This window comes from Pollachius pollachius, assembly GCF_949987615.1.
Source record: "Pollachius pollachius genome assembly, chromosome: 8".
Classification (NCBI taxonomy): Eukaryota; Metazoa; Chordata; class Actinopteri; order Gadiformes; family Gadidae; genus Pollachius; species Pollachius pollachius.
In genome coordinates, this window is record NC_136941.1 from 25,662,144 (window position 1) to 25,688,984 (window position 26,841).

Here is a 26,841-nt window from a genome sequence, read left to right on the forward strand (position 1 = left end):
ACATGCTGACCATAAAGTAGCGTTTCGCGGTTTCTTGTCTCGCCAAACGTGTCTCCAGCGATAGTCTCCTTCCTGTGGATTCATCTCCTTCCTTCTCTCTCATGTCCTTCTCTCTTGTTCTTCTCACTTGTCCTTCTCTCTTGCCCCTCCTTCTCTTGTGTCCTTCTCTATCTCGTGTCCCTCCCTCTCTTTTCTAAGGACGCCGTGGGACCCGAGCGCGGAGTTTGTCTCCATGTTCTCTCATCCCGCCGTGTTCCTCCGGCTCCGCTGGGCTCCGGGGTGGAGGGTGTGGTGGGTGGTGCTGTGGGGGCTCTGGCCCCAGGGCCGGGCGGTGTACCTGGACACCCGGGCACCGCTGGTCAAGCACGGGGCTCCCGGCAGTCTGTTCGGCCTGTCTGTGGCGCTCCACCAGCAGACGCTCCACAGGACCCGATTTCTGTGAGTACACCTCGCTTTGAACAACTGTTGCCACGGAGAGTGTGGCAGCGTGTGTGTGTGTGTGTGTGCGTGTCTTTTTGTCCGCATGCGCGCATTCATGCATGTCTTTGTGTACCTACTCAAGATCATTTTTGTGTGTGCACATGCGACCGTGTGTGTGTGTGTTTTGGTGTGTGTGTATCAGATAATTAAATCAGTAAAAACCTAACCTCCTCTGTAGGAAGAGGGAGGGGGAGGAGGGAGGCGGAGGAGAAAGGAGGGAGGGAGGAGAGAGTTACAGAGGACAGAGGGAGGACGGAGAGAGAGGACGGAGGGAGGACGAAGAGAGGAACGGAGGGGAACGAGGAGGGAGTGAGAGAGGAAGGAGGGAGGGGAGGAGAAAGACGGGGGTAAAGAGGAGAGACATATAGAGGACGGAGAGAGGAGGGAGTGATGTCCTTTCCAGTAAGCCATTCATCAGAGGCTTTTATCCAAGGTGACCTGTAGGTCACCTTAACGAGACTGTAGACAGTCCGGAGTAATGATGATTCCAGGTGAACAGGGAGGAGGTCTCAGTATGGGGAGGACTCATTAGGTTGACCATGTGGTTGGTCATCTTATCTCCAGGATGTTGGGTGGTGTCATCTTATCTCCAGGGTGTTGGGTGGTGTCATCTTATCTCCAGGGTGTTGGGTGATGTCATCATCTTATCTCCAGGGTGTTGGGTGGTGTCATCATCTGATCTCCAGGGTGTTGGGTGGTGTCATCATCTTATCTCCAGGGTGTTGGGTGGTGTCATCTTATCTCCAGGGTGTTGGGTGGTGTCATCTTATCTCCAGGGTGTTGGGTGGTGTCATCTTATCTCCAGGGTGTTGGGTGATGTCATCATCTTATCTCCAGGGTGTTGGGTGATGTCATCATCTGATCTCCAGGGTGTTGGGTGGTGTCATCATCTGATCTCCAGGGTGTTGGGTGGTGTCATCATCTTATCTCCAGGGTGTTGGGTGGTGTCATCATCTGATCTCCAGGGTGTTCGGTGGTGTCATCATCTGATCTCCAGGGTGTTGGGTGGTGTTACTAGCGGAAGGGGAGGCAACATAATACCAGATATTTTTGGTATAGTAAAGTTGTTAATTAACACAGACGTTGGTTAACCAAGCTCACACACACACACACACACACACACACACACACACACACACACACACACACACACACACAAACGGAGGAGGCAAAACTACAAAAGAAAAAGGGCCATTGGATGCTGTCCAAATTGAAGAAATTAATATAACCAAAGGAAGACTCCAAAATACACGGCTGGAATAGCACCCCTGCTCCGAATGTCTCTAACAATGGGAAACTGCGTATCTGTTTTCAAATAATATATCTTACCCTTGCCCATTCTCCAGGTAGCTAATAAGAGCCTAATTTTACTCGATTTGCAATTCCTAGCGTACGAACAGCGAATCAACATCAGTGAAGAAACAAGTGGCAAGTTGCAAATCAAACTAGAAAATGCATTTCCTGTAGAAAATGTGGTGAGTGATGTAGATCAAAGTGACATAGAAAAAATATATTTTAGTAAAACCACATAGTTTAAGACGTAAAGAAATGTAAAATGGCTTTAATTAAGTGAGGGGACTTGAACAGAGTCTAAATGGAGTAAACAATGTAAACATGCAAACCGTTTAAAAAAATTAAAATGGTGGGAAACAAATAAAGTGAAGTGTTAAACAAATAGCTAACGTGATCAGGGTCAATACATTTGAGAGAAAATAAAGAATAGCTGAGCTTCTGTGTGTGTGTGTGTGTGTGTGTGTGTGTGTGTGTGTGTGTTTGTGTGTGTGTGTGTGTGTGTGGTAATAAATTAGAAAGGTATGTTATTGAACTTATTCCTTCACATCTAATTAATCTAAAGCGCACAAATGGAGGCTTATACCTTTTGACTCCTTTGAGTCTCAGATTTTATATGGCATATCATTTGTGTAGATAGGATGTGTTGCCAGATCGGATTGGGAATTTCCAGCACAACTACACATAATTATTAAATATGACGTGATGTGGTAAACAAGAAACCTCTCATCTATCTCTCTCACACACACAAACCTCACAAGGTCTGTGTAAAGAACACATTGACGGCAGCAGAAAATGGGTCTTCAATGAGATTACATTAATGAATGTAAAAACGGTGATAACAATTATCACCTGAATGCAACCTAATTGACTTAATTACTTTCACGTTACACACACACACACACGTGCGCTCCGTGTGCAGGGACACAGCCACAGAAAATGTACACAGTAAGTTCCCCAGTGTTAAATATGCAGTGTCAAAGTGCATGAGCTCTTTCTGAGTTAATTTAACAACAGCTGGAGTAGAATGCCCCCTAGTGTTGGTGTCAATTTCGGTAGTGTTTGGAAAAATAGTCTGCCTTGAACTTAAACAGATAAACTGAGATGGAGAGGAGATAAAATTGTCGGCACAAGGGCCTCGGATTTATTTAGTAAGGTGAAAAAGGTTATACTGAGCTACAGAGCGTAAGAGATCGATCGAGCGAAAATGTCTAAGTCCCTAACAGCGCTGAGGTCGTCCGGAGCTTCGCCTCCGTAGAGGTTCTGCTTCAAATGAGCGTAATGTCCTTCAGAGTGTATCAGTCTTATGTGTTTTCTTCTAGCGAATTGTGTGTTGCGAGTTGTGTGTGTCAAGGCTGGTGTGGGGGTTTCTCGAGAACACCTGCCTGGCCTTGAGCACCCCGGGCTGTGGCCGAGTGTTATCAGCAGATAGATTCGAATGAGTGTGTGCATTGTGTGAGCATCTGAAGGCCCCTAACATTGGGACATGTCTTCACCATGGGCCTTAAAGGGGACATATCATACCACCAGGTGTGAGTGTGATTAGCCATTACAAGCCGTTTTCAAAATGTGCAGCATTGTGACATCACAGGTGGGCGTGTCCACCTAGATGTGTGACGGATAGATGAGCAGTGTTTGCTAGTCTACTGGGTAGGCTGGTAGACTGACCTATCCAGCACACATCTAGTTGGACACGCCCACCTGTGATGTCACAATGCTGCACATTTTCAAACCTGCTTTAATGGCTAATCACACTCACACCTGGTGGTATGAGATGTCCCCTTTAACATGTGCCTATATCTGTACTGTATATGTGGTGTGTTTGTTAGGTTATTTTGGCCATCAGTAGTTAAAAGACGGGGTGTAAAAAGTACGCTTAGTATTTCAAAACGTGCCCGACTCTTCACTCCACCATTTTCTAAAGGTTTCTTTGTGTCAAGGAAGTCTGGTAAGTGTCTCCTCTTCTTTCATTCATCCAAACATTTAGCATATCTACACAACTAATGTTTTTAAACTGCCTTATTGTCATGTACCGTGTACTGCAGTTGGTTGTGTCTTAAAAATAGAAAATCCAGTCGGGGCTAGCTGAACAAATAAGCTGTACCTAGCTTCTTCGTTTCGCTATTTACTGCTAACCAGCTACCATAAAACAAGATTTAGTTGGTAAGAGGTTACTTTAACATTAATGAAGGTTTATAAAAAGTGCAGTGCTGGTTATCCTGCAATAAATGTAGCCTCCACTAGGTAAAATGGAAAGACTGCATATGTGGGAAGTGGACCAAGTTGTGCGGGCAATACAATTATGTAGCCTTACTAGCCTAGATCTAATTCTAATGTAAAATAAGTAAATTCATTTCGGATTTATAAGTTACTGTGAAACTTATCCAAATAAATTACTGTTAATTACTTTCACCTCTTAAAGTGTAGGCATTCTCTTTCTGATGCCTGGCAGGTTTTAGTGTGTTTTCGGTCTAGATACGTGAGTTTAACTCAAACGCTGTTTGAAAGGGGCTTATTGCATGTCAAAGAACGTGGTTTGCCGCCACAGTGGTTGTCTTCAGTTTAAGTCACTGTCTGGTGCTGACTTTCCGTGCGCCTAACTGTGCGTTCACACCACAAGCGAATTGCGCTGCAAAGATGCTTTGGTCGCTCATAAAGTATCGCTGCCAATATTACTGTTCGCTTTTGTCGCTCAAGTCGCTCATGACGTACAATTCAATTGTGCAGACGCATTTAAAGGAGCCGTATGCTTTTAGTACAGACAGCCATATCAAAGAGTGAACTCCCATACACTTTGGCCATATTGCTGAGACGGTTTTGCTTGTTGGATAAAGTGCATCGACAGCAAGTAGGACAGTGATTCCCCTCCAATATATACATACATATAAAAACCTCCTTAAATGTAATTACAACCGAGAACAAAAAAACGTTGCGTGCTGTAGTAGGCTAGTTAAAATATGTTTTACTGATCTGCACCTGCAAATCATGATCTGCACTCATTCGTCGCTCACTCAAACAAATTGACATTGGCGCACATGGCTAATTTGCATATGCGCACAGGACTGGCTCCGCAAGGCAAATAATGGAACATGTCAGTCAGTCAGTCAGTCAGTCAGTCAGTCAGTCAATCAACGGGTGTCTAGTTTTAATGTGATGTATTTTATTTATGTCCAGTCAGACTTGTCTCCTGTGTTCTGTGTGGTCTCGTAGGCTACTGCTACGAATCACCTAAATGAATTGCCGACGATTTGTGTCGTTTGGTATTAATAAAGAGTTGACTAGGCTATCTATCTAGACTATTTAATTTAAAATGATTCACCTCAGGCTCCGTGAATAGTTGGGAATAGCGGGAATAGAGGGATAAAAGACAAGAGATATATCCCTTGTTATTTATCCCTCGTCTAGTTGATTAGTTTGTTTATGTGACGATTTCAAAAATATGTTTTGTTTAAAGCATGACTACACGTGATTGGTTGGTTAGATTGGCGGTATGGAGAGCAAATGAAAATGATTCCCGCTTAAATACGAACTACTTAAATACGTACGATATTTTCTATAAATACTCCCGCTTATCATCACTTGTGTTACCTCCTCCGCTTCCACGCTCCGAACCGTAGTTGGGAGCGAGATGGTCTCGTACTAATTACTTGGCTCGTTGCAGGTAACTTGCTTGTCTAGTGGTCCAGGTTGACATAGCCGAAGCATAAACAGGGAGACGTTGGTTGGTTGCACGAAAAATGAACTCGGCTTTATTCCTTCAATGACTCCAACTGATTCGCACGCGGTCACACGTTCTTCCTACCCACAACACACCTGTTCTACTTCGTCACACCCATGTGCCACACAAACATATTTTCCCCAACAAGCCACCAGGGGGAGGCAGAGATTGCAACACTTGGTAACAAAATCACTATGGATGTTGCACTCATTAACTATTGAACACAAAACTGAAAACACAGCTGTCATTATCACTGTCCCTGACAGCGATATATTGTTTCACTTCTTATGACAAATGTACTTATTGTAAGTCGCTTTGGATATAAGCGTCTGCTAAAAGGTCATTTGTCAGCTAGTCATTTGTCAATTCGCTTTTGGTGTGAACGCACAGTAAGTCCGCCATTTTTTCTTTGTCCGCTATCGGGAGCAGCACAGCCAAGTGCAATGCCGCTACTCTTGCCTTGTCACTGCGTTTACATGGGACAGCTAGATCGGATTAAGCCATAAACCGATGAGAGATGTAACGATATGACATTTTTAGTACGAAACGATATCAAAATTAATATCACGATACGATATTAACATTTAGTTGTCAATTAGATGTAGCACTGCTGATTAAAATAAGACATACAAAAAAGAAATTTCCCCGGAGGAAAATATTTATTAACAACTTAAACATTTAACAACATTAACAACAATTATTCAAACAACTAATTGCCAAATAAAGATACTGCTTCTCTACTGCTTTTTTACCTGAGAAAAAAAAAATTAAAGCAGCAGCTGAAGTGACACTCACTCTAGTCTGCCCTCAGCTTAAAGCCCACTGTTCTCTTTCTCTCTGAACTAGTGACACTGTAAAGTATCTGGTTAATGGCCAGTAATGTATTTATTAAAGTTAAAGGTCCAATGAATTGATTACTCTGAGGAGTGTTTGGACAGGTTGTTGTGCAGGAAGGACAGCATGTTTGCATTTGAAACTGTGAGTCGGGGCCTTTGGGGAGAGAGGATGTGCCCACTTGTGCTGAATGCCCTCTCAGATGGCACGCTTGTTGCAGGGATATAGAATAACCTTTTCACCACATTAGCTAGGAGTGGAAGCTGCCGTTGGTTGTAAGTCCACCACTGCAAGGGATCAGCAGCTTCGTCGATGGATGGCATGGACAAGTACAGGGTTATTTCATTCCTCAGCGTCTGCTCAGATGTCATGGGTCCCCTCTCATCGATGTTGTCATCCTGTCTTGCTCTAATTGACTTAATGTGCTTCAGGATCCCAGACAAGGTGTTCTTGCTGCCTCTTCCCTCACCGTTTGTAGCTCCTTCTGATTGTGCTGCTGGAGCAAGCAAGCAAAGCAAGAACGATTAACTTATACAGCAGCAGCACATTTTCACATATTGAATGCAATAAAAGTGCTTTACATAAAAGCAGCAAAGATACAATGTGGTACATACAAGGTGTTGTAGGAGGCAGCAGAACAGATGTTTCTTCTGTCCCTGGAGGTGCAGCTGTTGGAGGAAGAAGCTTCATGGCTTCTCCATGCAGGCCTTCTTTGTTTCATCAATGTTGGCACAGAAGCATTTCTTCGCTGGCTGAGTGAACGCTGGCGTGACTTGCTTCCGCTGCTCTCTGGCTTTTTAACTAACTTGTAGCTAAACTTGATTTGTGTGACGGTCATTCCTTTACTGTCTATTGCCCTGCTGATACATTGATGCTGATATCACGTTATACTATCTGATCAGTTCTGTATGTGGCTCTAGCTGCTTACCTGTTTGACACTGTTTGATCGCCCATACCTGGGGCTACACCTACCTTTCTACTCAGCCCTGTTCTGTGAGCCAGAATTCGGATCAACAAATGGGCTACACTCATATTGACTGCCATGCTTTTTCTGACAAACTCCTCATCGGCCCTGCTTCAATACTCGACTGCTGAGCTTTGCAAACTTCGCTTTAATCCACTACAATCAACACTGCACCTTGGCCCGGACTACGCTCGTTTACCTTGTCTGAGATATCTTCACCGTGGGTCCCAACGGAGCTTCAACATCGATGACTCCACTACAATCAACTCCCTCTGGTCTTCATCGCGCCGTCAACCGAGAATATCCAGTAGAGGGGTGGACCATGGTGTGCTAGCCAACCTAGCCAGGTCGGCTACAGTTAGCGCTGTCTCCCACAAGAGTGACCATACTGATTTCAACTTTGGATTATTCAACATCCGCTCACTCTTTTACAAAGGACATCTTGGCAGCTTGTAGCGTGAGGCCATCTTCTGCATCAAAGGCTTTTCAACCACTTGGAAAGGCATCATGTCCTTTGCAATAAAAAATGCCACTGCTTCATCTAATTCCTTTGCCTCTTGATTTGGGAGCCTATTTTGCTCCCTTGGCAAAGGATTATTTTATATTAGGCTGGCTGCTTGATGGCGCACTTGAAGGACTTGCTTCCTCCTAATAGAAAAACAAAACAGAATCCCATATTACAGATAAGATTTCAACAAGGTATGCCTATATTAGCTCAATTTGGTTATGCAACTTAATTTAGGCACTTGTCATTTTAAAATTATCTTTCAAATTAAAATCACTTAACAATAGTGTGATCATTTTCAATGTATCTATGTTGGCCTGTTACCCTATCAAATCTATTTTTATTTAACACTGTTTTTATCTTAATACATTCTGACTTAATGAAATAAAAAAAGGATTACGATATTTTTATGTTTTTACAGTGCACTCTTCTAACCCCTCCCTCCCTCTCACTATCGGAGGTGGGCAACGTCACCTAAGTGCAACCTAGTAATGATTCCTTACTTGTGTGCAACATGCCGGTAGAACACAAGCTAACCTAAAGTTATGGTGAACATATCATCATTTATATTTATATCATTGGACATATTTATATCATCTGTCACGGATGTACGCCAACCTTACCGTGGATTTGACGGTTTTGGCATGGTCTTGTGGATGTTTCTCACGGAGATGAGGAGATGATGTGCCATGTCGGACGTGTTTGCCGCTTTGCAAGGCACTTTTCTCTTGCAGCGTTTGCAAGTCGGCATTCCATCTTCAAGAATTTTGCCGTCTTCATCCTTTGGATAGCCGAAAAATTCCCACACTGCCGACCTGGTCCGTTTTGGTGGCCTAAATAGCGGAGATGCGTCCTCTCCTTCTGCAATTTCTTGTTCGCCTGGATTCATAATTACTGACCCGTGATGAACCACTTTCTGCTCCAACAGGTAAGCTAGTTTCAATCGTTTTTTTTCTCTTTTTCTCTCCTCCAACAGGTAAGTTAGTTTCAATCGCTATTCTTTCTCTTTTTATCTCTGCTAGCGTTTTCTCTTCTTGGCTGCTTTGTGCATAATGTTGTTGTAACGGACAGTGCAACACTGAGCTGGTTAGTGTTTACAGACAAAAGTCCACGGGAGAGGGGACTGTTGATTTTCAAGTTAGGAGTCATATTTCAGTGGTGTTGTGTCAATTTTTTATTATTTTGTGTGGTGTGGGCTGCCTGGGCATACAGTGTTAAGTTGAGTGCAACATTTTAATGACAATGTCACTCACCAGACTCCCCACAATGCGTATTTACCATGCAATCTCGCAGCTATACCGCGACACGGTATTACATGAAAAAACATACGGTTGACATTGGTGGCCTTTTCATATCGCGAACGACCGTTTTACGGAGAACGCAAACTCCGATATGCGATACAATGCTGGTTTACATGCAGGTAGAAAGCCTACTTTGAATCTTTTTAGATTTTGAAGATTCAAATTATGTGATTGTGTGATGTTAACATTACAGTTAGCTTACTTACCTTGTCATAAATGGCAGGGTGGTGCACCTTCAAGTGTCTCTTGAGGTTGGTTGTGTTCTTCCCACCTAACTTGAAGCCACAGGGCATCTCTCCATCTCTCGTTAGTACGGTGCATTGAGTTTTTCTTTCTGCTGAGTTATAACTAAAGTGCGTCCATATATTGTCGTGTTCTTGAAGAATGTAGTTCAATCCGGGTTGCTTTTAACTCACTTTATTTGTTGAAGTATTTCGGTATGGTAACTATGAAGCAAAAGGAGGGAATTGTATTTAACACGCGTGGAGAGAAATACTGCAGCGCTATCTTACAGCCCCAGGGGGCTTTCCCCAGGGCTCTCAACGGGTCTGCCATATGTCTCTGACCTCATCTGACTCCCGCTCCCCGTTTGTATCAAGTAGGCGTGGCCTATGTGAAGTAGGCGTGGCCTATGTGACGTATTGGCTCCGGCTTCCTCACCTGTCTAAAGGTGCTGCCATCTGTGGCTGGAGTAGTTATTGCAGCTTATATGTTGGTCCTGCTCCCCTTGTGGCTATGTATAGTAATTACAGCTTATATGTTTGATCCTGCTTCCTTGTGGCTATGTGGAGGTAATGCAGCTTGTGTGTTCGATCCTGCTTCCTTGTGGCTATGTGGGGGCAGCTTATGTGCTTAAAATACGTAACAATATCTAATCTTTGTTTCCGACCGAAACCCTTTTTGTGCTGAACTTGCCATCATGTGGTTGTCGTCATTAACTCGCCGTCACTCTGAAATTGGGACATCAGCAGCACCTGGCTTGGGTTCAAGCTGCGCACATCCCTCAACCAATTCAGCCAATGACAGTGATGAATTTTGACTGACAGACGCACAATTGGGGGGAAATATCATGCATTTTGAATGTCCAAAAGCACACCACCAACATTTTCATCCTGTCTCCTCTCATAAACGAAAACTAACTTACATTTCGTCTTAGTTTTTATTATCAACAATCTATTTTTAGCTTGTCAACGTCTCGTATTAGTCATGGAAAAAAGGTTGTTGACAAACATTTTTTGTCATATTTTTCGTTAACGAAATGAACACTGCCTACATTGCTAAATTGTTTTGCATTGTGTTTTAAGTTGGTGGAGTCCATCCTTTCCACAAAAACCTGGAGGGTAACGTATACTACAAGAATACAATCGAACCAAGTCCTTGGTGGACGATACCAGGAGGAAAATGGAGGAAAACATACTGGTAGCTGACTTGACCGAGAAGGATGGCTAATTTGATTGTTTTTAGTCAGACCTCATGTGCTTTATCTAGCTTTCTGGGTTAAAGTTGAATCTATGGAATATGAGTAACAAATCTTCTTTAATTTTGCAGAACATCACCTCCCAGACAGTTAAAAGAAATGTACGCCAGAGGATTTGTGACATTATTCCCCTACCTCAGTGCAGTGGCGGATTCAGAACGTAATTTATGGGTGGGCCTAGGAATATTTGGATGGTTCTTGGTTTTTTCAAAGATTAAACAAACATGTATACATCCAACACTGCATAGCTCACGTTATAGTGACTACAACCCGAACATGAATATGGATCAAACGAATCGAATTAATTAATATTCAGAAAAAAACTTTCAGAAACAGCAATAATGCCACGGCGGGCCAGCATACACAAACCCGGTCTAACCGGAGCTTCTACACAAGGCGGAGTCTTATATAGCCTACCTATATAAAATTATTAGGTGGAGAGAACTTGCAAACCTGTAGTATTTTAATATGCCTTATACTCATGTCATATAGGCAGATGTAGGATAATGACAAAATAAAAACACAAATCCAACACTGCATAGCTCACGTTATATAGTGACTACAACCTATAGGCCTACATGAATATAAATGGATCAAACAAATCGAATGAATTAATATTCAGAAAAAACTTTAAGAAACAGCAATAATGCCACGTCGGGCCAGCATACAAAACCCGGTCTAACCGGAGCTTCTACACAAGGCAGAGTCTCCTAGGTTTCAAGTGAAAAAGTTGATTATGTCATCATAATCCGAACTGTCAATGAGTTGTCTTTCAAAAGACAAAAGTGTCAAGTTGTTAAGGCGTCAAGTCAGCATGGATGATCTCAAGCGCGTTTGGATCCTGTTTGTTGCGGAGAAAAGTCTCTCAACGCTGCAGGACGTGGAAGGCAGTGTTATGATGCTCCTTAAAACACTGTTCATGTTCGGGAAAATGTCAGCAGGGCAGCTGTCCCGTACTTCCATTAATGTAGGAAAGTTTTCCCAATCCATTTTCCGTCTGATGTGTTGAATGAATACAGCATGTTCAGCACCTGCGATCTCAATGCCATACAGTGCACACGGACCATTTAGAAGAGTTTTTTTCACCAAAAGTGGCAGATCCAGGTGCGAAAGAGGCCGTTTCTCTCATTAATCCATACGTGTCGTCCATAAAGCGGCAGTTTAACTCTGTTATCTGCCTGTCAAGAATACAGTTCTACAGCGCCCTTAAATCCTCATTGCTCTTGGCAGCCAACGTTTTTCCCAGCGTTGTGGTGACAACAGACTCGTTAAACTTTGAAGGCAGCTTGCGTTCACGAGAAGCAACCACGTCCCAGTTAGTTATCTCATGTTTTTCCATCAGTTCTTCTGTCAGTTTGAGCACGTCACCAAAGTCACCCTTCGAATCCTCGCGGAAAGTTGCATATGTAGCCTTCAGTGTTTCAATCAGTAATATACAGTCTGTCACACAAAATATTGAGCTCTGCAGGCCCTTGGTGGCAAAATCGCTGTTTTCAAACCGTTTGCAAAAAGACACAAGCATGAAAACAAACTTTTTCGTTTGCATCTGCTGCAGGAGCTGCTTCTATTTTCGTTTGTCCACTGGTTTCGGAAAAGCCAGCCAGAGCCTCCAGTAATACATCAAGCAAATGCAATATCTTATGCACTGACCCCGATTTTGAACTCCACCTGGTGTCACACAAGCGCTCCAGCTCCATAGCCTGCCGGTTGGGATGCATTTCCTTTTGTATCTCCATCAAGCGAGAGTGCCGGTGGGCCTCGGTAAAAAAGCTGTGTATTTGATTAACAATGTCAAAAAATGTGCTCACATGTCCGGACGCTTTAGCAGCGGTGCAAAGCACTAAGTTAAGCCGGTGCGAGTTGCAGTGTACATCGATGGCGTTTGGAAATGTTTCTTTCAAAATATCCTGAACCCCTCCCCTGTGCCCCGACATGACCGATGCTCCATCGAAACAGAACCCGACACAGAGAGCAGGATCCAATTCTAGTGGTTCAAGCACCTCCAGAATTTTCTCTGATATTCCTTTTGCGGACTTCCGCTCTTTGATGACACCTCCGTGAAGGAATCGCACACACATGGCAACCATCTTAAATGTGTTTAGACTGGATGTGGATCTGTGTTCGGTACTTTTTCTGGTTTTAGGAAGCATTTAACACCAAGCACACAGAGTATTTAGACCAGCAGGCTGAAACTGATGTTACTTTAAACAGTGCAGGAGAGGTTGTGGAGAGTAATGTAGATGAGACGCCAACATCATCTGAACCTTTGAGAAATGCCGAGAGGAGCACTTTTGATATGTGTGCCTCTGCTGTTGCACAACTCAAGGCAGCTGGATTAAGTCAGTCAACTGTAAACAGTTTTGTCTCATCCATGGAAGAAGTGTTTTTTTGAGATTAATAATCAGGCTAAAGATGCAGCTTTACAGTGCTTATCTCCTCCGGGCACTGAACATAAGAATAAAATAGAGAAATCCTTCAAACTGTTGGAAAATGGAAATCCTTTCACATGCTTAAATACAGAAGCCAAACGAAACAAACATTTCAAAGAGAAATGGGGAAACGTTGAACCTGTTGAAAGGTGCTTGGCACAAGATTTGACAGCAGGAGAAACAAATCTACTGGGACATATGACCAGGTCATTATAACAGATACGTTTTCATATGTTCCCATCCTAGGTCCCCACACTTCAGATTCAACTGTTTTATGACGACTTTGAAACGGCAAATCCCTTGGGCTCTAAAAAGGGTATGCATAAATGAGGGGCTATATATTTTACTTTGAGAAATTTTCCCCCAATCTTTAATTCGGCTTTGATTAATATTCATTTATGTGCTCTTTTCCACGCGCAGAACATAAAACATTACGGTTTTAATCTGATACTGGAACCACTGGTGAATGATATAAAAGTACTTGAGACAGAGGGACTTAACATTTCCATGTCTGAAAGTGTTATTCATGGTACCATTGTCCATGTCACTGGGGATAATTTGGGTTTGCATGGTCTGTTTGGCTTTGTGGAATCATTTAGTGCTCGCTATTGCTGTCGTTTCTGTCTCCTTGAGAAAGCTTGTTTTCAAACTGTCTTCTGTGAAGATAATCCTGAAGTTGTATTAAGAACCATTGAGATGCACGCCCAGCACTGTCAAACTTTACAAACTAACCCAACGCTACCTCAGACATATGGCGTGAAAAGCACTTGTCTGTTGAATACACTACAGTATTTTAACACATCAAACAACTTTTCTGTAGATATAATGCATGATATCTTGGAAGGGGTTGCTCAGTTTGAGGTCAAACTTGTTTTACAGTACATTCAGGGCAACTTCCTGAATGCCGAACAACTGGCTGGTAGAATACACGCTTTTGATTATGGTTACAATCAACAGCGAAATCAGCCACCTAGAGTAAAAATCCTTGATGGAAGTAATGATTTGGGACTGAATGCTATACAATCCTGGTGTATAATGCGCAACATGCCGTTGCTATTTAGTGATTTATTTCAGACAGGTGATGCTTATTGGCGTCTTCTACTTTTGCTTCTACAGATTGTTAACATTGTTTTTTCACCTGTCCTCTCAGAAGGCATGACCATATACCTCAAACACTTAATCATTGAACATCATCAACTCTTCAAGCAGTTATTTCCTCAACTCAATCTCCTACCAAAGCATCATTTCATGATTCATTACCCTCGTATTATAAGGACCATTGGCCCAATTCTGCACATGTGGTGCATGCGTTATGAAGCCAAACATAATTTCTCTAAGAAACAGCTAAAAAACTTTAAAAACATTACACAAACATTAGCCAAAAAGCACCAAAGTTGTATGACACCCATCGAGAATCCTTTAACAAGGAAAGACTAACTTTTGGCCCAGGAAAAATGCTTACACTAAGAGAGCTCAAAAACGGCCGAGACATTGCTTCCAAATTTGGAGCTGAATTGTCAACCAGTATTTTTTCTGCCGAATGGATTAAATACCATGATACAGAGTACCGCCGTGACTTCATAATCTGTACTGAGGTAGCATTTGAGATGCATGTGTTTTGTTAGTCTATTGCTGTGAAGGATGAAGATGTTTTACTCTGTGGAAAACTAACTGAAACCATTTGTTTTGAACATCATAACCATGCCTTTAAGGTCAGACTGCATCCAGATAATGTTCGAAAAGTGTTGCACATTGATGAGCTATGTCACTTTAAACCATTTGATGTTCAAATGAGTTGTGGAACGACAGATTCCTCAAAGTACATTCTTCCATATTGCCATTTTATGTAGCTCTCAATGATTTTAAATGTCTTTGTTTCCGCCATGAGATTCAAGCATGTCAGCCTGACAGTTTGCACTAAAAATAAAGAAGTTTAACTGCATTATTTTCTGATAACTTGTCATTTTTACTTATTTTCATAAATATTTAGTCTTTTTAATTTCGAATTAGCACATTCAGAAGTTTTAATGACACTCTGCAGTGTTAATGTGTCATTATTTTACTTTACTCACTTTTTTTCACTGCACCAGAGTAACTTGCCAACACAGTAGTGTTGGCAAGTTACACTAGCCAGAGTTATTTTACTGCCCAGTGTTAACTTCAAATAACTCAATGCAGTGTTAATCAGCATTCAAATTCAAAATAACACCATCAGAGTTGATTTGTTATCACAGAAGAGTTATTAACACTGCTGGGAATAATATTAACACTCTAGAGAGTTGTTTAACCTTTAGTGGTAAGTTTAAATAACACTGTACAGTGTATATGAGTGTTAATCTTTAACTCTAACTCTAACTCTATTTGGAGTTAATTTATCTCTAAAATTGCAACACTTTGTTATAGTTAATTTAACTCTAATTCTGAGTGGGACCAAATACACTCGGAAATGGTGTTAAATTTAACTCTTTTAGTGTTTCTTTAACACTTCAAAATTTACTGTGTATGATTGGTACATGAGCTAAAACAAAACCACTCTCAAAATAGTGATGCATAAAATGATCTTAATTTTACAATTTTACAACATAAAGCAGGGAACTATGGACAATCAACGCCAGCTCAACTTATACATCATGAATCAAATCTCCTTACAACTGGCGCGGAGGTTTGAGTGACAAGTCTGATGGCCGTCACTCGGCCCATATTACTATTGGACAGGGGCCCATCTCACCCCTTAATACTAACATTATTGGGTCAAATCGAAACGTCAACCTCACGTCAATTGGTATTGATTGATGTTTATAAAAATCATTATACAAATCCTGACAGTTTTTTTCAAAACCAGCCAAAATTGTATTTACAATGCTAATTTTCCAGCCTAACATGACCAAAACCGCCCAATCTGGCAACACTCTCTACTTGCAGTGAGTCTAAACGAAATTGAATCATGGTTGGTTGAGAGCACTTCAATATCAATAAACCTTACAGATATAGCTAGGACCTCCATTGATTGGTCAAACCTGCTCTTCCCAAGTCCCAATGTCGGGATATTTCTAATTTCATCGTATTTTTATTTTGCAGCGAGCAAAAAAGATGCAAAGGGGAAATGTATCGAAGCAAAAGTGTACAATTCATTTAGGAGAAGTAGCGAGGTAAAAGTGAAAGTTGCTAGAATGTAAATACTCAAGTAAAGTACAAATCACGAAAAAACTACTTAAGTACAGTAACAAAGTATTTTTACTTCATTACTATACACCACTGGTAGTGTAATCACCTTATCTCGAGGGTGTGGTGGTTTAACCATCTCACCTCCATGATGTTGGTAGGGGTCACTATCTTAACTCAAGGATGTTGGATGGTGTCACTATCTTATCTCCAGGATGTTGGATGGTGTCATTATCTTATCTCCAGGATGTTGGATGGTGTCATTATCTTATCTCCAGGATGTTGGATGGTGTCATTATCTTATCTCCAGGATGTTGGTTGGTGCCCCGAAGGAGAAGGCGGAGCCTTATGTGAGAGCCAATCACACAGGAGGGGTGTACAGCTGTCCAATCACTGCTGACCAATCAGATTGCTCAAGAATCACCCTGCTTGGCTCAGGTAACAAGTCTCCTAATGTCAGGCGTTTGGGGAGTGTCTAGTGATGTAGGGGAGTGTCTAGTGATGTAGGGAAGTGTCTAGTGATGTAGGGGAGTGTCTAGTGATGTAGGAGAGTGTCTAGTGATGTAGGGGAGTGTCTAGTGATGTAGGGGAGTGTCTAGTGATGTAGAGGAGTGTCTAGAGCGTTGGGGAGTGTCTAGTGATGTAGGGGAGTGTCTATTGGTGTAGGGGAGTGTCTATTGATGTAGGGGAGTGTCTAGTGATGTAGGGGAGTGTCTATTGATGTAGGGGAGTGTCTATTGGTGTAGGGGAGTGTCTATTGATGTAGGGGAGTGTCTAGTGATGTAGGGGAGTGTCTTTTGGTGTAGGGGAGTGTCTATTGGTGTAGGGGAGTGTCTATTGGTGTAGGGGAGTGTCTAGTGATGTAGGGGAGTGTCTAGTGATGTAGGGGAGTGTCTAGTGATGTAGGGGAGTGTCTAGTGATGTAGGGGAGTGTCTAGTGATGTAGGGGAGTGTCTAGTGATGTAGAGGAGTGTCTTTTGGTGTAGGGGAGTGTCTAGTGATGTAGGGGAGTGTCTATTGATGTAGGGGAGTGTCTATTGGTGTAGGGGAGTGTCTATTGATGTAGGGGAGTGTCTAGTGATGTAGGGGAGTGTCTTTTGGTGTAGGGGAGTGTCTATTGGTGTAGGGGAGTGTCTATTGGTGTAGGGGAGTGTCTAGTGATGTAGGGGAGTGTCTAGTGATGTAGGGGAGTGTCTAGTGATGTAGGGGAGTGTCTAGTGATGTAGGGGAGTGTCTAGTGATGTAGGGGAGTGTCTAGTGATGTAGAGGAGTGTCTTTTGGTGTAGGGGAGTGTCTAGTGATGTAGGGGAGTGTCTAGTGATGTAGGGGAGTGTCTAGTGATGTAGGGGAGTGTCTAGTGATGTAGGGGAGTGTCTAGTGATGTAGAGGAGTGTCTTTTGGTGTAGGGGAGTGTCTAGTGATGTAGGGGAGTGTCTAGTGATGTAGGGAGTGTCTATTGGTGTAGGGGAGTGTCTATTGGTGTAGGGGAGTGTCTAGTGATGTAGGGGAGTGTCTAGTGATGTAGAGGAGTGTCTAGTGATGTAGGGGAGTGTCTAGTGATGTAGGGGAGTGTATATTGTTAAAGACGGAGCAGTAAGTGTGTTAGTGGTAATGGTTGGTGTGATGTAATGTGATTGGTAAGTGTGTTAGTGTAGTGTCTCTCGGTGAAGACGGTGTGGTTAGTGTGTTAGTGTAGTGTCTCTCGGTGAAGACGGTGTGGTTAGTGTGTTAGTGTAGTGTCTCTCGTGAAGACGGTGTGGTTAGTGTGTTAGTGTAGTGTCTCTTGGTGAAGACGGTGTGGTTAGTGTGTTAGTGTAATGGTTGGTGTGATGTAATGTGATTGGTTAATGTGTTAGTGTAGTGTCTCTTGGTGAAGACGGTGTGGTTAGTGTGTTAGTGTAGTGTCTCTTGGTGAAGACGGTATGGTTAGTGTGTTAGTGGAGTGTCTCTTGGTGAAGACGGTGTGGTTAGTTTAGTGAAGATGGTGAAATAACAAACTGCTACAATAGATCTAGAAGTTTGTTCCAGATCTGTGGTGCTTAAGACCAAAAGCTGCTTCTGCATGCTTGGTTGGTACCCTGGAGAAGTGGACGGCCTGAGAGCTCTAGTGAGCTCATAACACAAAAGCAGATCAGAGATTGATTTGGATCCTAAAAGTGTTTTATACTTAACGCAACAAATTTGTGATACTTTTTTCCTGTAGTAATTTTAGCACTGGAGTAATGTGGTGTGCTTTCTTAGTCTAGCAATGTAGGCTTAGTATACCTAAGTTGAATACAGAAAAGTTGATACAGTCAAGTTTGATAGAGAAGAAATTTATAAATTAAAGATTAATAAATTGAATTTGTATACAGTAATGTTTGCTACAGTAAAGTTTGGTAGTTGTAAGTTTGATACGTTAAACTTTGATACAGTAAAGTTTGCTACAGTAAAGTTTGATACATTCAAGTTTGGTCAAAGTTAGTTTGATACAATAACGTTTGGTAAATGTAAGTTCCATACAGAAAAGTTTTTAATGTAAATGGTATGTAGTAAAGTTTGATATAGTGAATTTTGAAACAGTAAAGTTTGGTGAATTTTAGTTGGATATAGTCAATATGATAATGTTAAGTTTGTTAAAGTAAATGGTTGCTGTACTCCACCAGATACTGATCTGGATGAGGCTGAGGACCTGATAGAGGACATGTGGCTTGGTGTGTCAGTAGCCAGTCAGAAACAGCCGGCTGGACCAATCCTAGTGAGTCTATCCAATCAAGGACCAGCTCATCAATTGTCAAATCATGGGTCACAATTATCCAACCAATAATTCCTGATTCTGCCCTCAGATATGTGGACACCGCTTTGTCAAACTTTATGGGGCCTTTAAATTAAGACATATGATTGGCAAGTGTTATCTCCGCGGCAACGACCTCCAACAATACCATAACAACATGCACTGGCAGAACCCAAACCAAGTCTGCAGGTGACCTTTGGTTTTGAATGTGGTATACAAGGTTTTAATATTATTTTACATTTGTTATTTCAGGTTTAAATCTTGTTCTAATTGTGGTATTTAAGGTTGAATCTTGTTTCAAACTGGTCCTAGATTTGGTATTTACATGTGTTACATCGACATGTGGTATTGAAGGTTTTCATCAGGTAGTTGAACATAGGTAGTTAAGGTTTGAACCTGGTTTTATTCTGGTTCTACATGTGTTATTAAAGGTTTTAATATTGTTTTAATCTGGTTCTATATGTGGTATTAAAGGGTTTCAATATGGTTTGAATCTGGTTCTACATGTGGTTATTATGGTTCTAATTTGGTTCTACATGTTGTATTTAAGGTTTTAATCTTGTTTTAACTGATTTTACCTGTGGTATTTAAGGTTTTAATATAAGTTCAAGATGATTATACATTTGGTATTTAATGGTGTAATCTGGTTCTAATCTGATTAAATGTGGTAGGCTATTTAAGGTCTTAATCTGGTTTTGATCTGATTCTTCATGTTAATTACGGTTTTAACCTGGTTTTGATAATATTTGACATGTGGTATTTAAGGTTTTAGTCTGGTTTTAATCTTACTTACATTGAGTATTTATTGTATTAATCTGGGTTTATAGGTGGTACTTAGGGTTAGTGAAGGCTTTTTGCATACCGGTTGCATCAGGGTACTGATGTAAATTCCCAGGCCGCACTACTCAGTTTACATAATGCCAACATGAATTTTTTACGCGTCTATATCTGGGTTGAATTATGTCAAAAGGCAATGAGTTGAGATTTTGTGTGTTCCAGCCATCACGGCGACGTCTCTGAAGAGGTGATGTGTAACATGGGGATATCAGCTGACATCAGTCAGACGGAAGTTCTCGTCGGGGCTCCAGGGAGCTACGTGTGGCAAGGCCAGTTATGTTCTGTTTCTTCTCTTCTCATTTGATCTGTCTTCTCTTCTCATTCTATCTGTACTTCTCTCCTAATGATATTTGTTCCACCTGTGTGTGTGTTGTATGTTGGTGTGTGTGTGTGTGTCTGTCTGCGTCTGTATGTGTGTTTGTGTGTGTCTATGTGTGATATCCAGGTAATGTCCATGTATCCTGGGAGAATCCAGAGATTCTCTACAATCCTGAACAAAGCTCCTTTCCAAACATGGACAAACGGCACACCTACATCGGTACTAAACCTATAATATACTATAAAAACCTCCTTAATATATATTAGTAACATTGCATAGATAGTTTGGACTCAGGGTGGGATATCATCCGTCTTACCCTCATCTGGGCCCTCCTCCCAGGTTATCAACAGACTCACTGTCTGTTGATAACCTGTGAGGAGGGCCCAGATGACCCTCCCAAGGAGGACAGGGGGTCTAACCATGAAGAATCCTTATTATCCAGTTCACCTGCTGTATGAACCGGGTTGACCTCGTCTCAATCCAACTGACACATATGGTGGAGAATGAGGGCATTGTGATTCATGTGGACTTTGGAGTACAGACTGAGTAAAGGTAACAGAGGGTTTTGTAGCTGGCCAACTGTCTTGTGGCCTCATGGCCAACACGTGCTCCGTGTTGGCCACGTGTTGGCTATTCAGAAGTCTTAAATGAATATTCTTAATTGCTATTTCCAGATACTCATAGTCTCCATTGCTCAAATCTTTGCACATTTTGGAGACGCAGGCATATGATTAATATAACCAGTGTTAGTTAGCGGTACTTTTACAATTCAACTTTATTATGTACACAGCCAACCACAACGATGACAACATCAGTTGTTGCAGTGATTGCTGGTCTAAAGAGAAGGTAGTGCTAGTGACCACAGTAAAGTTGTCAAATATCCAATATTTAACGTTACATAACTTACATATCTTTACATAACGTTAACTTACCTAACCCTTACCCTGCGTTATGGTAGAGAATGGGGAGCAGTTGTTAGATCCTGGAGCATTATTGGTCACGAAAACTGTGACCAAAATCCATGAAACTAACAAAAACAGAACTCCCCTTACCTGTTGAACCCCTCTTGAAAAATGGAAAAAATAAATGAAAGAATCAATTTTGACCTCATTCAGAGCGTCACCACGGTTTTTACCTTTTAATGATGCCATCAATCACCTATCCTCAACACCTATTGTCAACAAAGTCATGTGACTGTACCTAGGAGGCCCGTCACCCATAAGAGCCCTCGGATGGCCACGCCTCCTCCTCTTTGCTTTATTAGCCTCACCCGAGACCTGCAGGTATATTCGTATGTTTGGGACTCCACGTGCAACAATCCATCACTGTGATGAGTGCCTTTTGTCCCTGAGGATTGTATGTGTTTTTTACACTTTCTATCTTCCGTTATTGCGATAACAATTTGCTTGTGAGCGTGTTTTTCACCTGCATTAAAATAACAGTTAACCTCTTCTTTATGTAGCAGGTAGCCTAATTGGTTGACCCTGCTGCTAAGCAATTATGCCGTATCTTGCGGCTTCAGGCACGCAAGTGCTCTTTGTATAAACATACTGTTTGTTTCATACAGGTAAGAAAGGTTTGAGGGCGTGATTACTGGGTATCTCTTCCTATATTAATTTCAACTGGGTTCACTTATTCTCCCTGTAAGCTTTCTGTACGCCGTTGGTTTGGATAGTGGGATACCCCCCCTCATGCGTTAGAAGGGGGGAGGAGGTGACTTTAGATGAACCCTATTTAATTTGCTATTGCCATCTTCCCCTTTGCCTCTGTGCGCAGTTAGTGGAATGTTTGCTTTCCTCTTCCTGTATATGGAATATATTGGTATTGTGGGCCTCAGATTGCTTCCCCGTATGCCATTTTATGCATACAGTGGGTGTTTTCTTATGAGTTACATATACATTCTTTATTACACCTTTAATTTTTATTGTAAGTGATTGTGACCAGCCTGATTATTGGTTCCCCTTTTCCAGCTATCAGTAGCTGTTCGTGTTTTTTACCGTTCAATTCTGTACTCTTTGTTCATACATCTCTTTCAAATATTCACATGCACGATTGGCTTCAGCCATAGCAACGTTGTTATCATTGTTTTTAGAAGTCATGGCATGCCGGTTACAATAAATTCTCGGGTGTTGGTGAACATTGCCTGAGCATCGTTCACTATCGCGTGAGGGTCGTTCAATATTGCGTCATCACTGATGGTCTCTAGGATAGGTAGATGATGGCATAATTCAAGGTAAAGCCCGGGGTGACATTCCTCCCTCGGTCTCATAGATCTATAGTAATAGTCATCACTTACGTTCTTCTCTAATCTGCTTCCATTGATTACGGGGAACTCAGTGAAATGCTTCAACTGTCGGATCGAGCACTGGGCTGGTAGAAAACATAATGGTACGGTGCTTCTCGTTTGACGATGAGTATGCGGAAAATAACTATTTCTCAAAACAGTTTCTCTGTGTGTGTGTGTGTGTGTGTGTGTGTGTGTGTGTGTATGTGTGTGTGTATGTGTGTAGGATACTCTGTGGCGCTTGCCACACATTTACTGAGCAAAGAAGCTGTAACCATCGTAACAGGTAATACAGTTAATCCCCATTGATGAGACAGACCGACAGACAGACAGACAGACACAGAGAGACAGACAGACGTGTGTTTGTTCAGGGGCTCCTCGTGATGATTTAAGAGGGTCAGTGTTTCTGGCTGACAGGAGAAACCACATCCTGGTTGTCAACCATCCGCTGCACGGGGAGCAGATGGGAAGTTACTACGGAAACGCTCTGGCTGTTACTGATCTCAATAATGATGGGTGATAACTACACACATGCAAACTAGCTCACATTACTATTAATTACTATACATATATGTTTATAAATATATAAATAAATATATATATATACACATCAATCTTCTCTGTCCCCACCTCCCATTTCATCATCTCCTATCTCCTCCGCCTCACCTCTCCTCCCTAGATGGAGTGACCTCCTGGTGGGAGCACCATTCTATTTCCAACCTGACCAGAGGCATGGTGGAGCGGTGTACGTGTACATGAACCAGGGGGGCTGGCTAAGGCTCCGGTGGGTCCTGCACGGCCCCTGGAGCTCAGCCTTCGGGATGTCTCTGGCCAGTGCTGGAGACCTCAACCAGGATGGCTACCAGGGTACGAGTAGGAATATATTCATCGAGATGTATGCTCCATTGGTCTCCAAACGCTTGTCCTAGCTTCAATCCAAACAATGTGTCTTTGGCTGACAGTTCAGGGAGGAGAGGGAGGTTTCATTTCATGGTACCGGCTCAGTTAAACTTTGTGCTATTCTTTTTTAAGCTAGTGTTTGAGTATTATGATGACAGATGATTTGTGTGTGAAATGTGGGTGGCATTACATTACAAATGTCTGAGAAGCTTAAAGATGAACTGAACTGAAATTTAAAGTCGGGGGTTGCATCCCGTGCATTGGGCAGGAAATGTGTGCACGGTTAGCAGTTCCCTCTATTTGACATCTTACCCATCTCAATCTGGCAAAACGCGAATCCTTGCGATTTAGCAAGTATCATGCAACGTGTGGTTGCTGCTGGGCTAACAGCAGCTCTGCAGGTTGGCTCTACAGAGACAGCCACTTCATTTCACACTGCTCTGGTCCGCTCTCCTGGCGCTCATATCCTGCCCCATGCATGTGACCAGTCAGAACTAACTAGTAAGCGGCGCGTTCCATTAGTGTGTATGAGAGTAAGCATATATGTTGTCTGTAATTAGGAATTTGTATTTATATTTAGATTAAGATATAACATTAAGCAATTCGATTCAGGATTAAGATTTAAGTATAAGATTTAGCTGCCAATTTACCATTAATATTTAGGATTTAGATTTTGATTTTGATATAAAATGTAGATTTTGATTTAGGATGTACTAATTTAAGTATCTGCATACATTTAGAATATGCTACATTAAGTATTCTAATAACATTAAATATACTACCCTTCTACATTTAGTATCTTACTACATTAGATATACTACCTCACTACATTAGTTATACTAGCATCTGAGAGTTAAGAAAGGTGTGTGTGTGTGTGTGTGTGTGTGTGTGTGTGTGTGTGTGTGTGTGTGTGTGTGTGTGTCAGACTTTGCTGTCGGAGCACCTTTTTTTCAAACAGGAAGTGTTTATATCTGGACAGGAAGTTCCACCGGTATCTCCCAAGAACCAAGCCAGGTAACACACACACACACATGCACACACACACACACATACACACACACACACACACACACACACACACACACACACACACACACACACACAAACACACACAGTATAGGGGGCAGCTAGCAGCATTACAATGTTGTGTAAACTTTATTATCGAACATTACAATAGCCTTACAATGACTTTTAGAGACCCAAAAATCGCCCCCTTATTTCTGAAAGGACCATACCAGTCTGGTAATCCTATCATTTTCACTGGGACACTACCGGACTAGTGATCATACCATCGGATCTGTGATAATACTAGTTTGATCATACTATCGTCTGTGGGACATTACCAGTGTGATCATTCCATCTTCACCAGGAAAATGCCGGTCTTTGATCATACCATCTGAACCGGGACAATACCTGTCTGTTAATCCATCCGGTAACACACGATTTTGTGTTCATGCTCCCGACAATGAATCTATTAAATCATCTCCCAGAGCATGATTGTCAGACATTTTGGGGATGCGCAGTGCACCCTCTAGTCATGGTTACGTCAAACTAACCACGTCCCTTAAACCCAGTCTCACACCAAAATGTTGTATAAATTGGTTCACAGTGGAAAACGTAGTAGTTTTACAATGACGGCTCTAAACATGTGACACGCCTACGTTTTTTTGGCCTATTGTTTTCAAAGGGCCTTCATCTACGTCACGTGACCGTCAAGGTTGCTATTTTGGTTGCTATGGACGATGCTATCGCTGAAAACCAAACATGGCGACATGCATTTGATTATCAGTTGGAAATGCAATATTAACATTGTTCTGCATTAAAATGCGTTTTGATAAGAGTTCTAGTTAGAAATTTATATATACACAATATATACTACGGCAGCTCAGCAGCAATACACAACGTTGTTATGGCAACAGGTGCGCTGGGGTTTCCTCATCATTTATCTTTAAATTAGTAAATTACTGAAGTGTACTATTAAGGTGATACATCAAATATGTCTTTACGGTTATTTCTTAAACAGAATATAGCCGACTCTAGTCCCTCACAAAACCCAAATAACCATGAAAAACGCCATGAGCGGTTCAAATGACTAAAAAACTATACAATCACTGGATGAAGATTATGACAATACAAGGCACACTTCTAACTAGAACATTGTAACAGAAACCCAAAAGCCCAACAAATGTAGGCATGTCACAATTAGAAACATTATTGTAAACCTACTGCGTTGTCCACTGTGGACCAACTTATTTATACTACATTCTGGTGTAAGACTGGGTTTAACGGACGTGGTTAGTTTCAGTTTCTTAGGAGGTCTGCTGCAAAAATCAGAAAAATTTGATTCATGTTTTAACTTATACTTAAATATAGTATTATACATTGGTATAAATGTTGTGGAGAAACGCTCACATTCAAAATGCATTGATTTATATTTCGTCTGTGTAGCACGAAAAAAAGTCGCACAATCGTGCTCTGGGACAGGATTCAATAGATTTACGTTATACCGGGTTGGTTAATAATACTATCTTCACCATGACAATAGTGGTCTGGTGTTATACCATTTGAACTTGGGCAATGCCATTCTGTTTATTATACCATCCTCACCAAGACAATGCCGGTCTGGTGTCATACCATTAGAACCTCGGGCCTCATTTATCAACCCTAATACGCGCAGACTTTTGCGTTAGTAGTGCATACGAACATTGCCACGCAAAGTATTGAATTTACCAAAATGTACTGAATCAGTCACTTTTTCCCATGCAGCAAGCTTAAGTTTATTTCCTGACACAGCGATTTGATTATTAAAGACAAAATAGACTAAATGTCTTTCTATATATAACGTGTATTATGTGTATTTTATGTGTATATATTGTATATTCAATGCATATTTTACAGTATGTATTTTGTGTATGCTTTGTGCATTCTATGCATGTTATGTGTATATAATGTGCGTTATGTGTATATCGGTGGCGGCTGGTGTTTTTTAAAGTGAGGGAGGAAGGATTGCGCGATTGGTTGCCATTGCACTATTGGTGGCAAGTAACTTAAAAAAAGTAATTAGTTACAGTTATTAGTTACTTCCCCCAAAAAGTAACTAAATTAGTTACTCAGTTACAAATTGTAACTGTAACTGTGGGAGGTTACTATTGCGTTATTTTCAAGTTCATTTTTAAATGCTCAAATCTGTCAAATAATTTGGACCCCACCTCCAACCCTCTTTAACGGAACTCAAAATACATGTGCATGTTAATGCACGGAAGCATGCAACGTTGAAAGATGTTTGAATTACTTGACACCGATGTGGAGAGGCACTTTGTCAAGGTGCATTTCACGATTACACCTGTTCGTAATTTCCCAACTTTACCTCTGATTGGCTTACCATGAAATGTTACTCTACCTCAGCCAATCGTTATCATTAATGTGATTGTCACGTGCCAACTAACCAAGGAAGAACAATTATTGTGTAGTAACGGTAATGGCGTTATAGTGATTGGAAGAGTAATCAATTAGAATACTTGCTACTTAAAAAAGTAACGCCGTTAGTAACGCCGTTATTTATAACGCC

General features: G+C 41.6%; 1 protein-coding gene across 1 annotated transcript in view; it reads left to right on the forward strand.

Annotated features, from left to right (window-relative positions):
* Positions 1-232: 232 nt before the first annotated feature.
* The window catches only part of LOC307079018 (integrin alpha-3-like), a gene marked incomplete at both ends in the record, with an annotated part of 100,390 nt that continues 73,781 nt past the window's right edge, over positions 233-26,841 (forward strand). Inside the window, 10 exons of the mRNA XM_079741070.1 lie at positions 233-438; positions 16,471-16,598; positions 18,806-18,897; positions 18,986-19,122; positions 19,933-20,039; positions 20,216-20,308; positions 22,600-22,659; positions 22,745-22,889; positions 23,053-23,240; positions 24,199-24,287. Coding sequence (XP_079597196.1) covers positions 233-438; positions 16,471-16,598; positions 18,806-18,897; positions 18,986-19,122; positions 19,933-20,039; positions 20,216-20,308; positions 22,600-22,659; positions 22,745-22,889; positions 23,053-23,240; positions 24,199-24,287 — 1,245 coding nt within the window. The remainder of the gene's footprint in view (positions 439-16,470; positions 16,599-18,805; positions 18,898-18,985; positions 19,123-19,932; positions 20,040-20,215; positions 20,309-22,599; positions 22,660-22,744; positions 22,890-23,052; positions 23,241-24,198; positions 24,288-26,841) is intronic.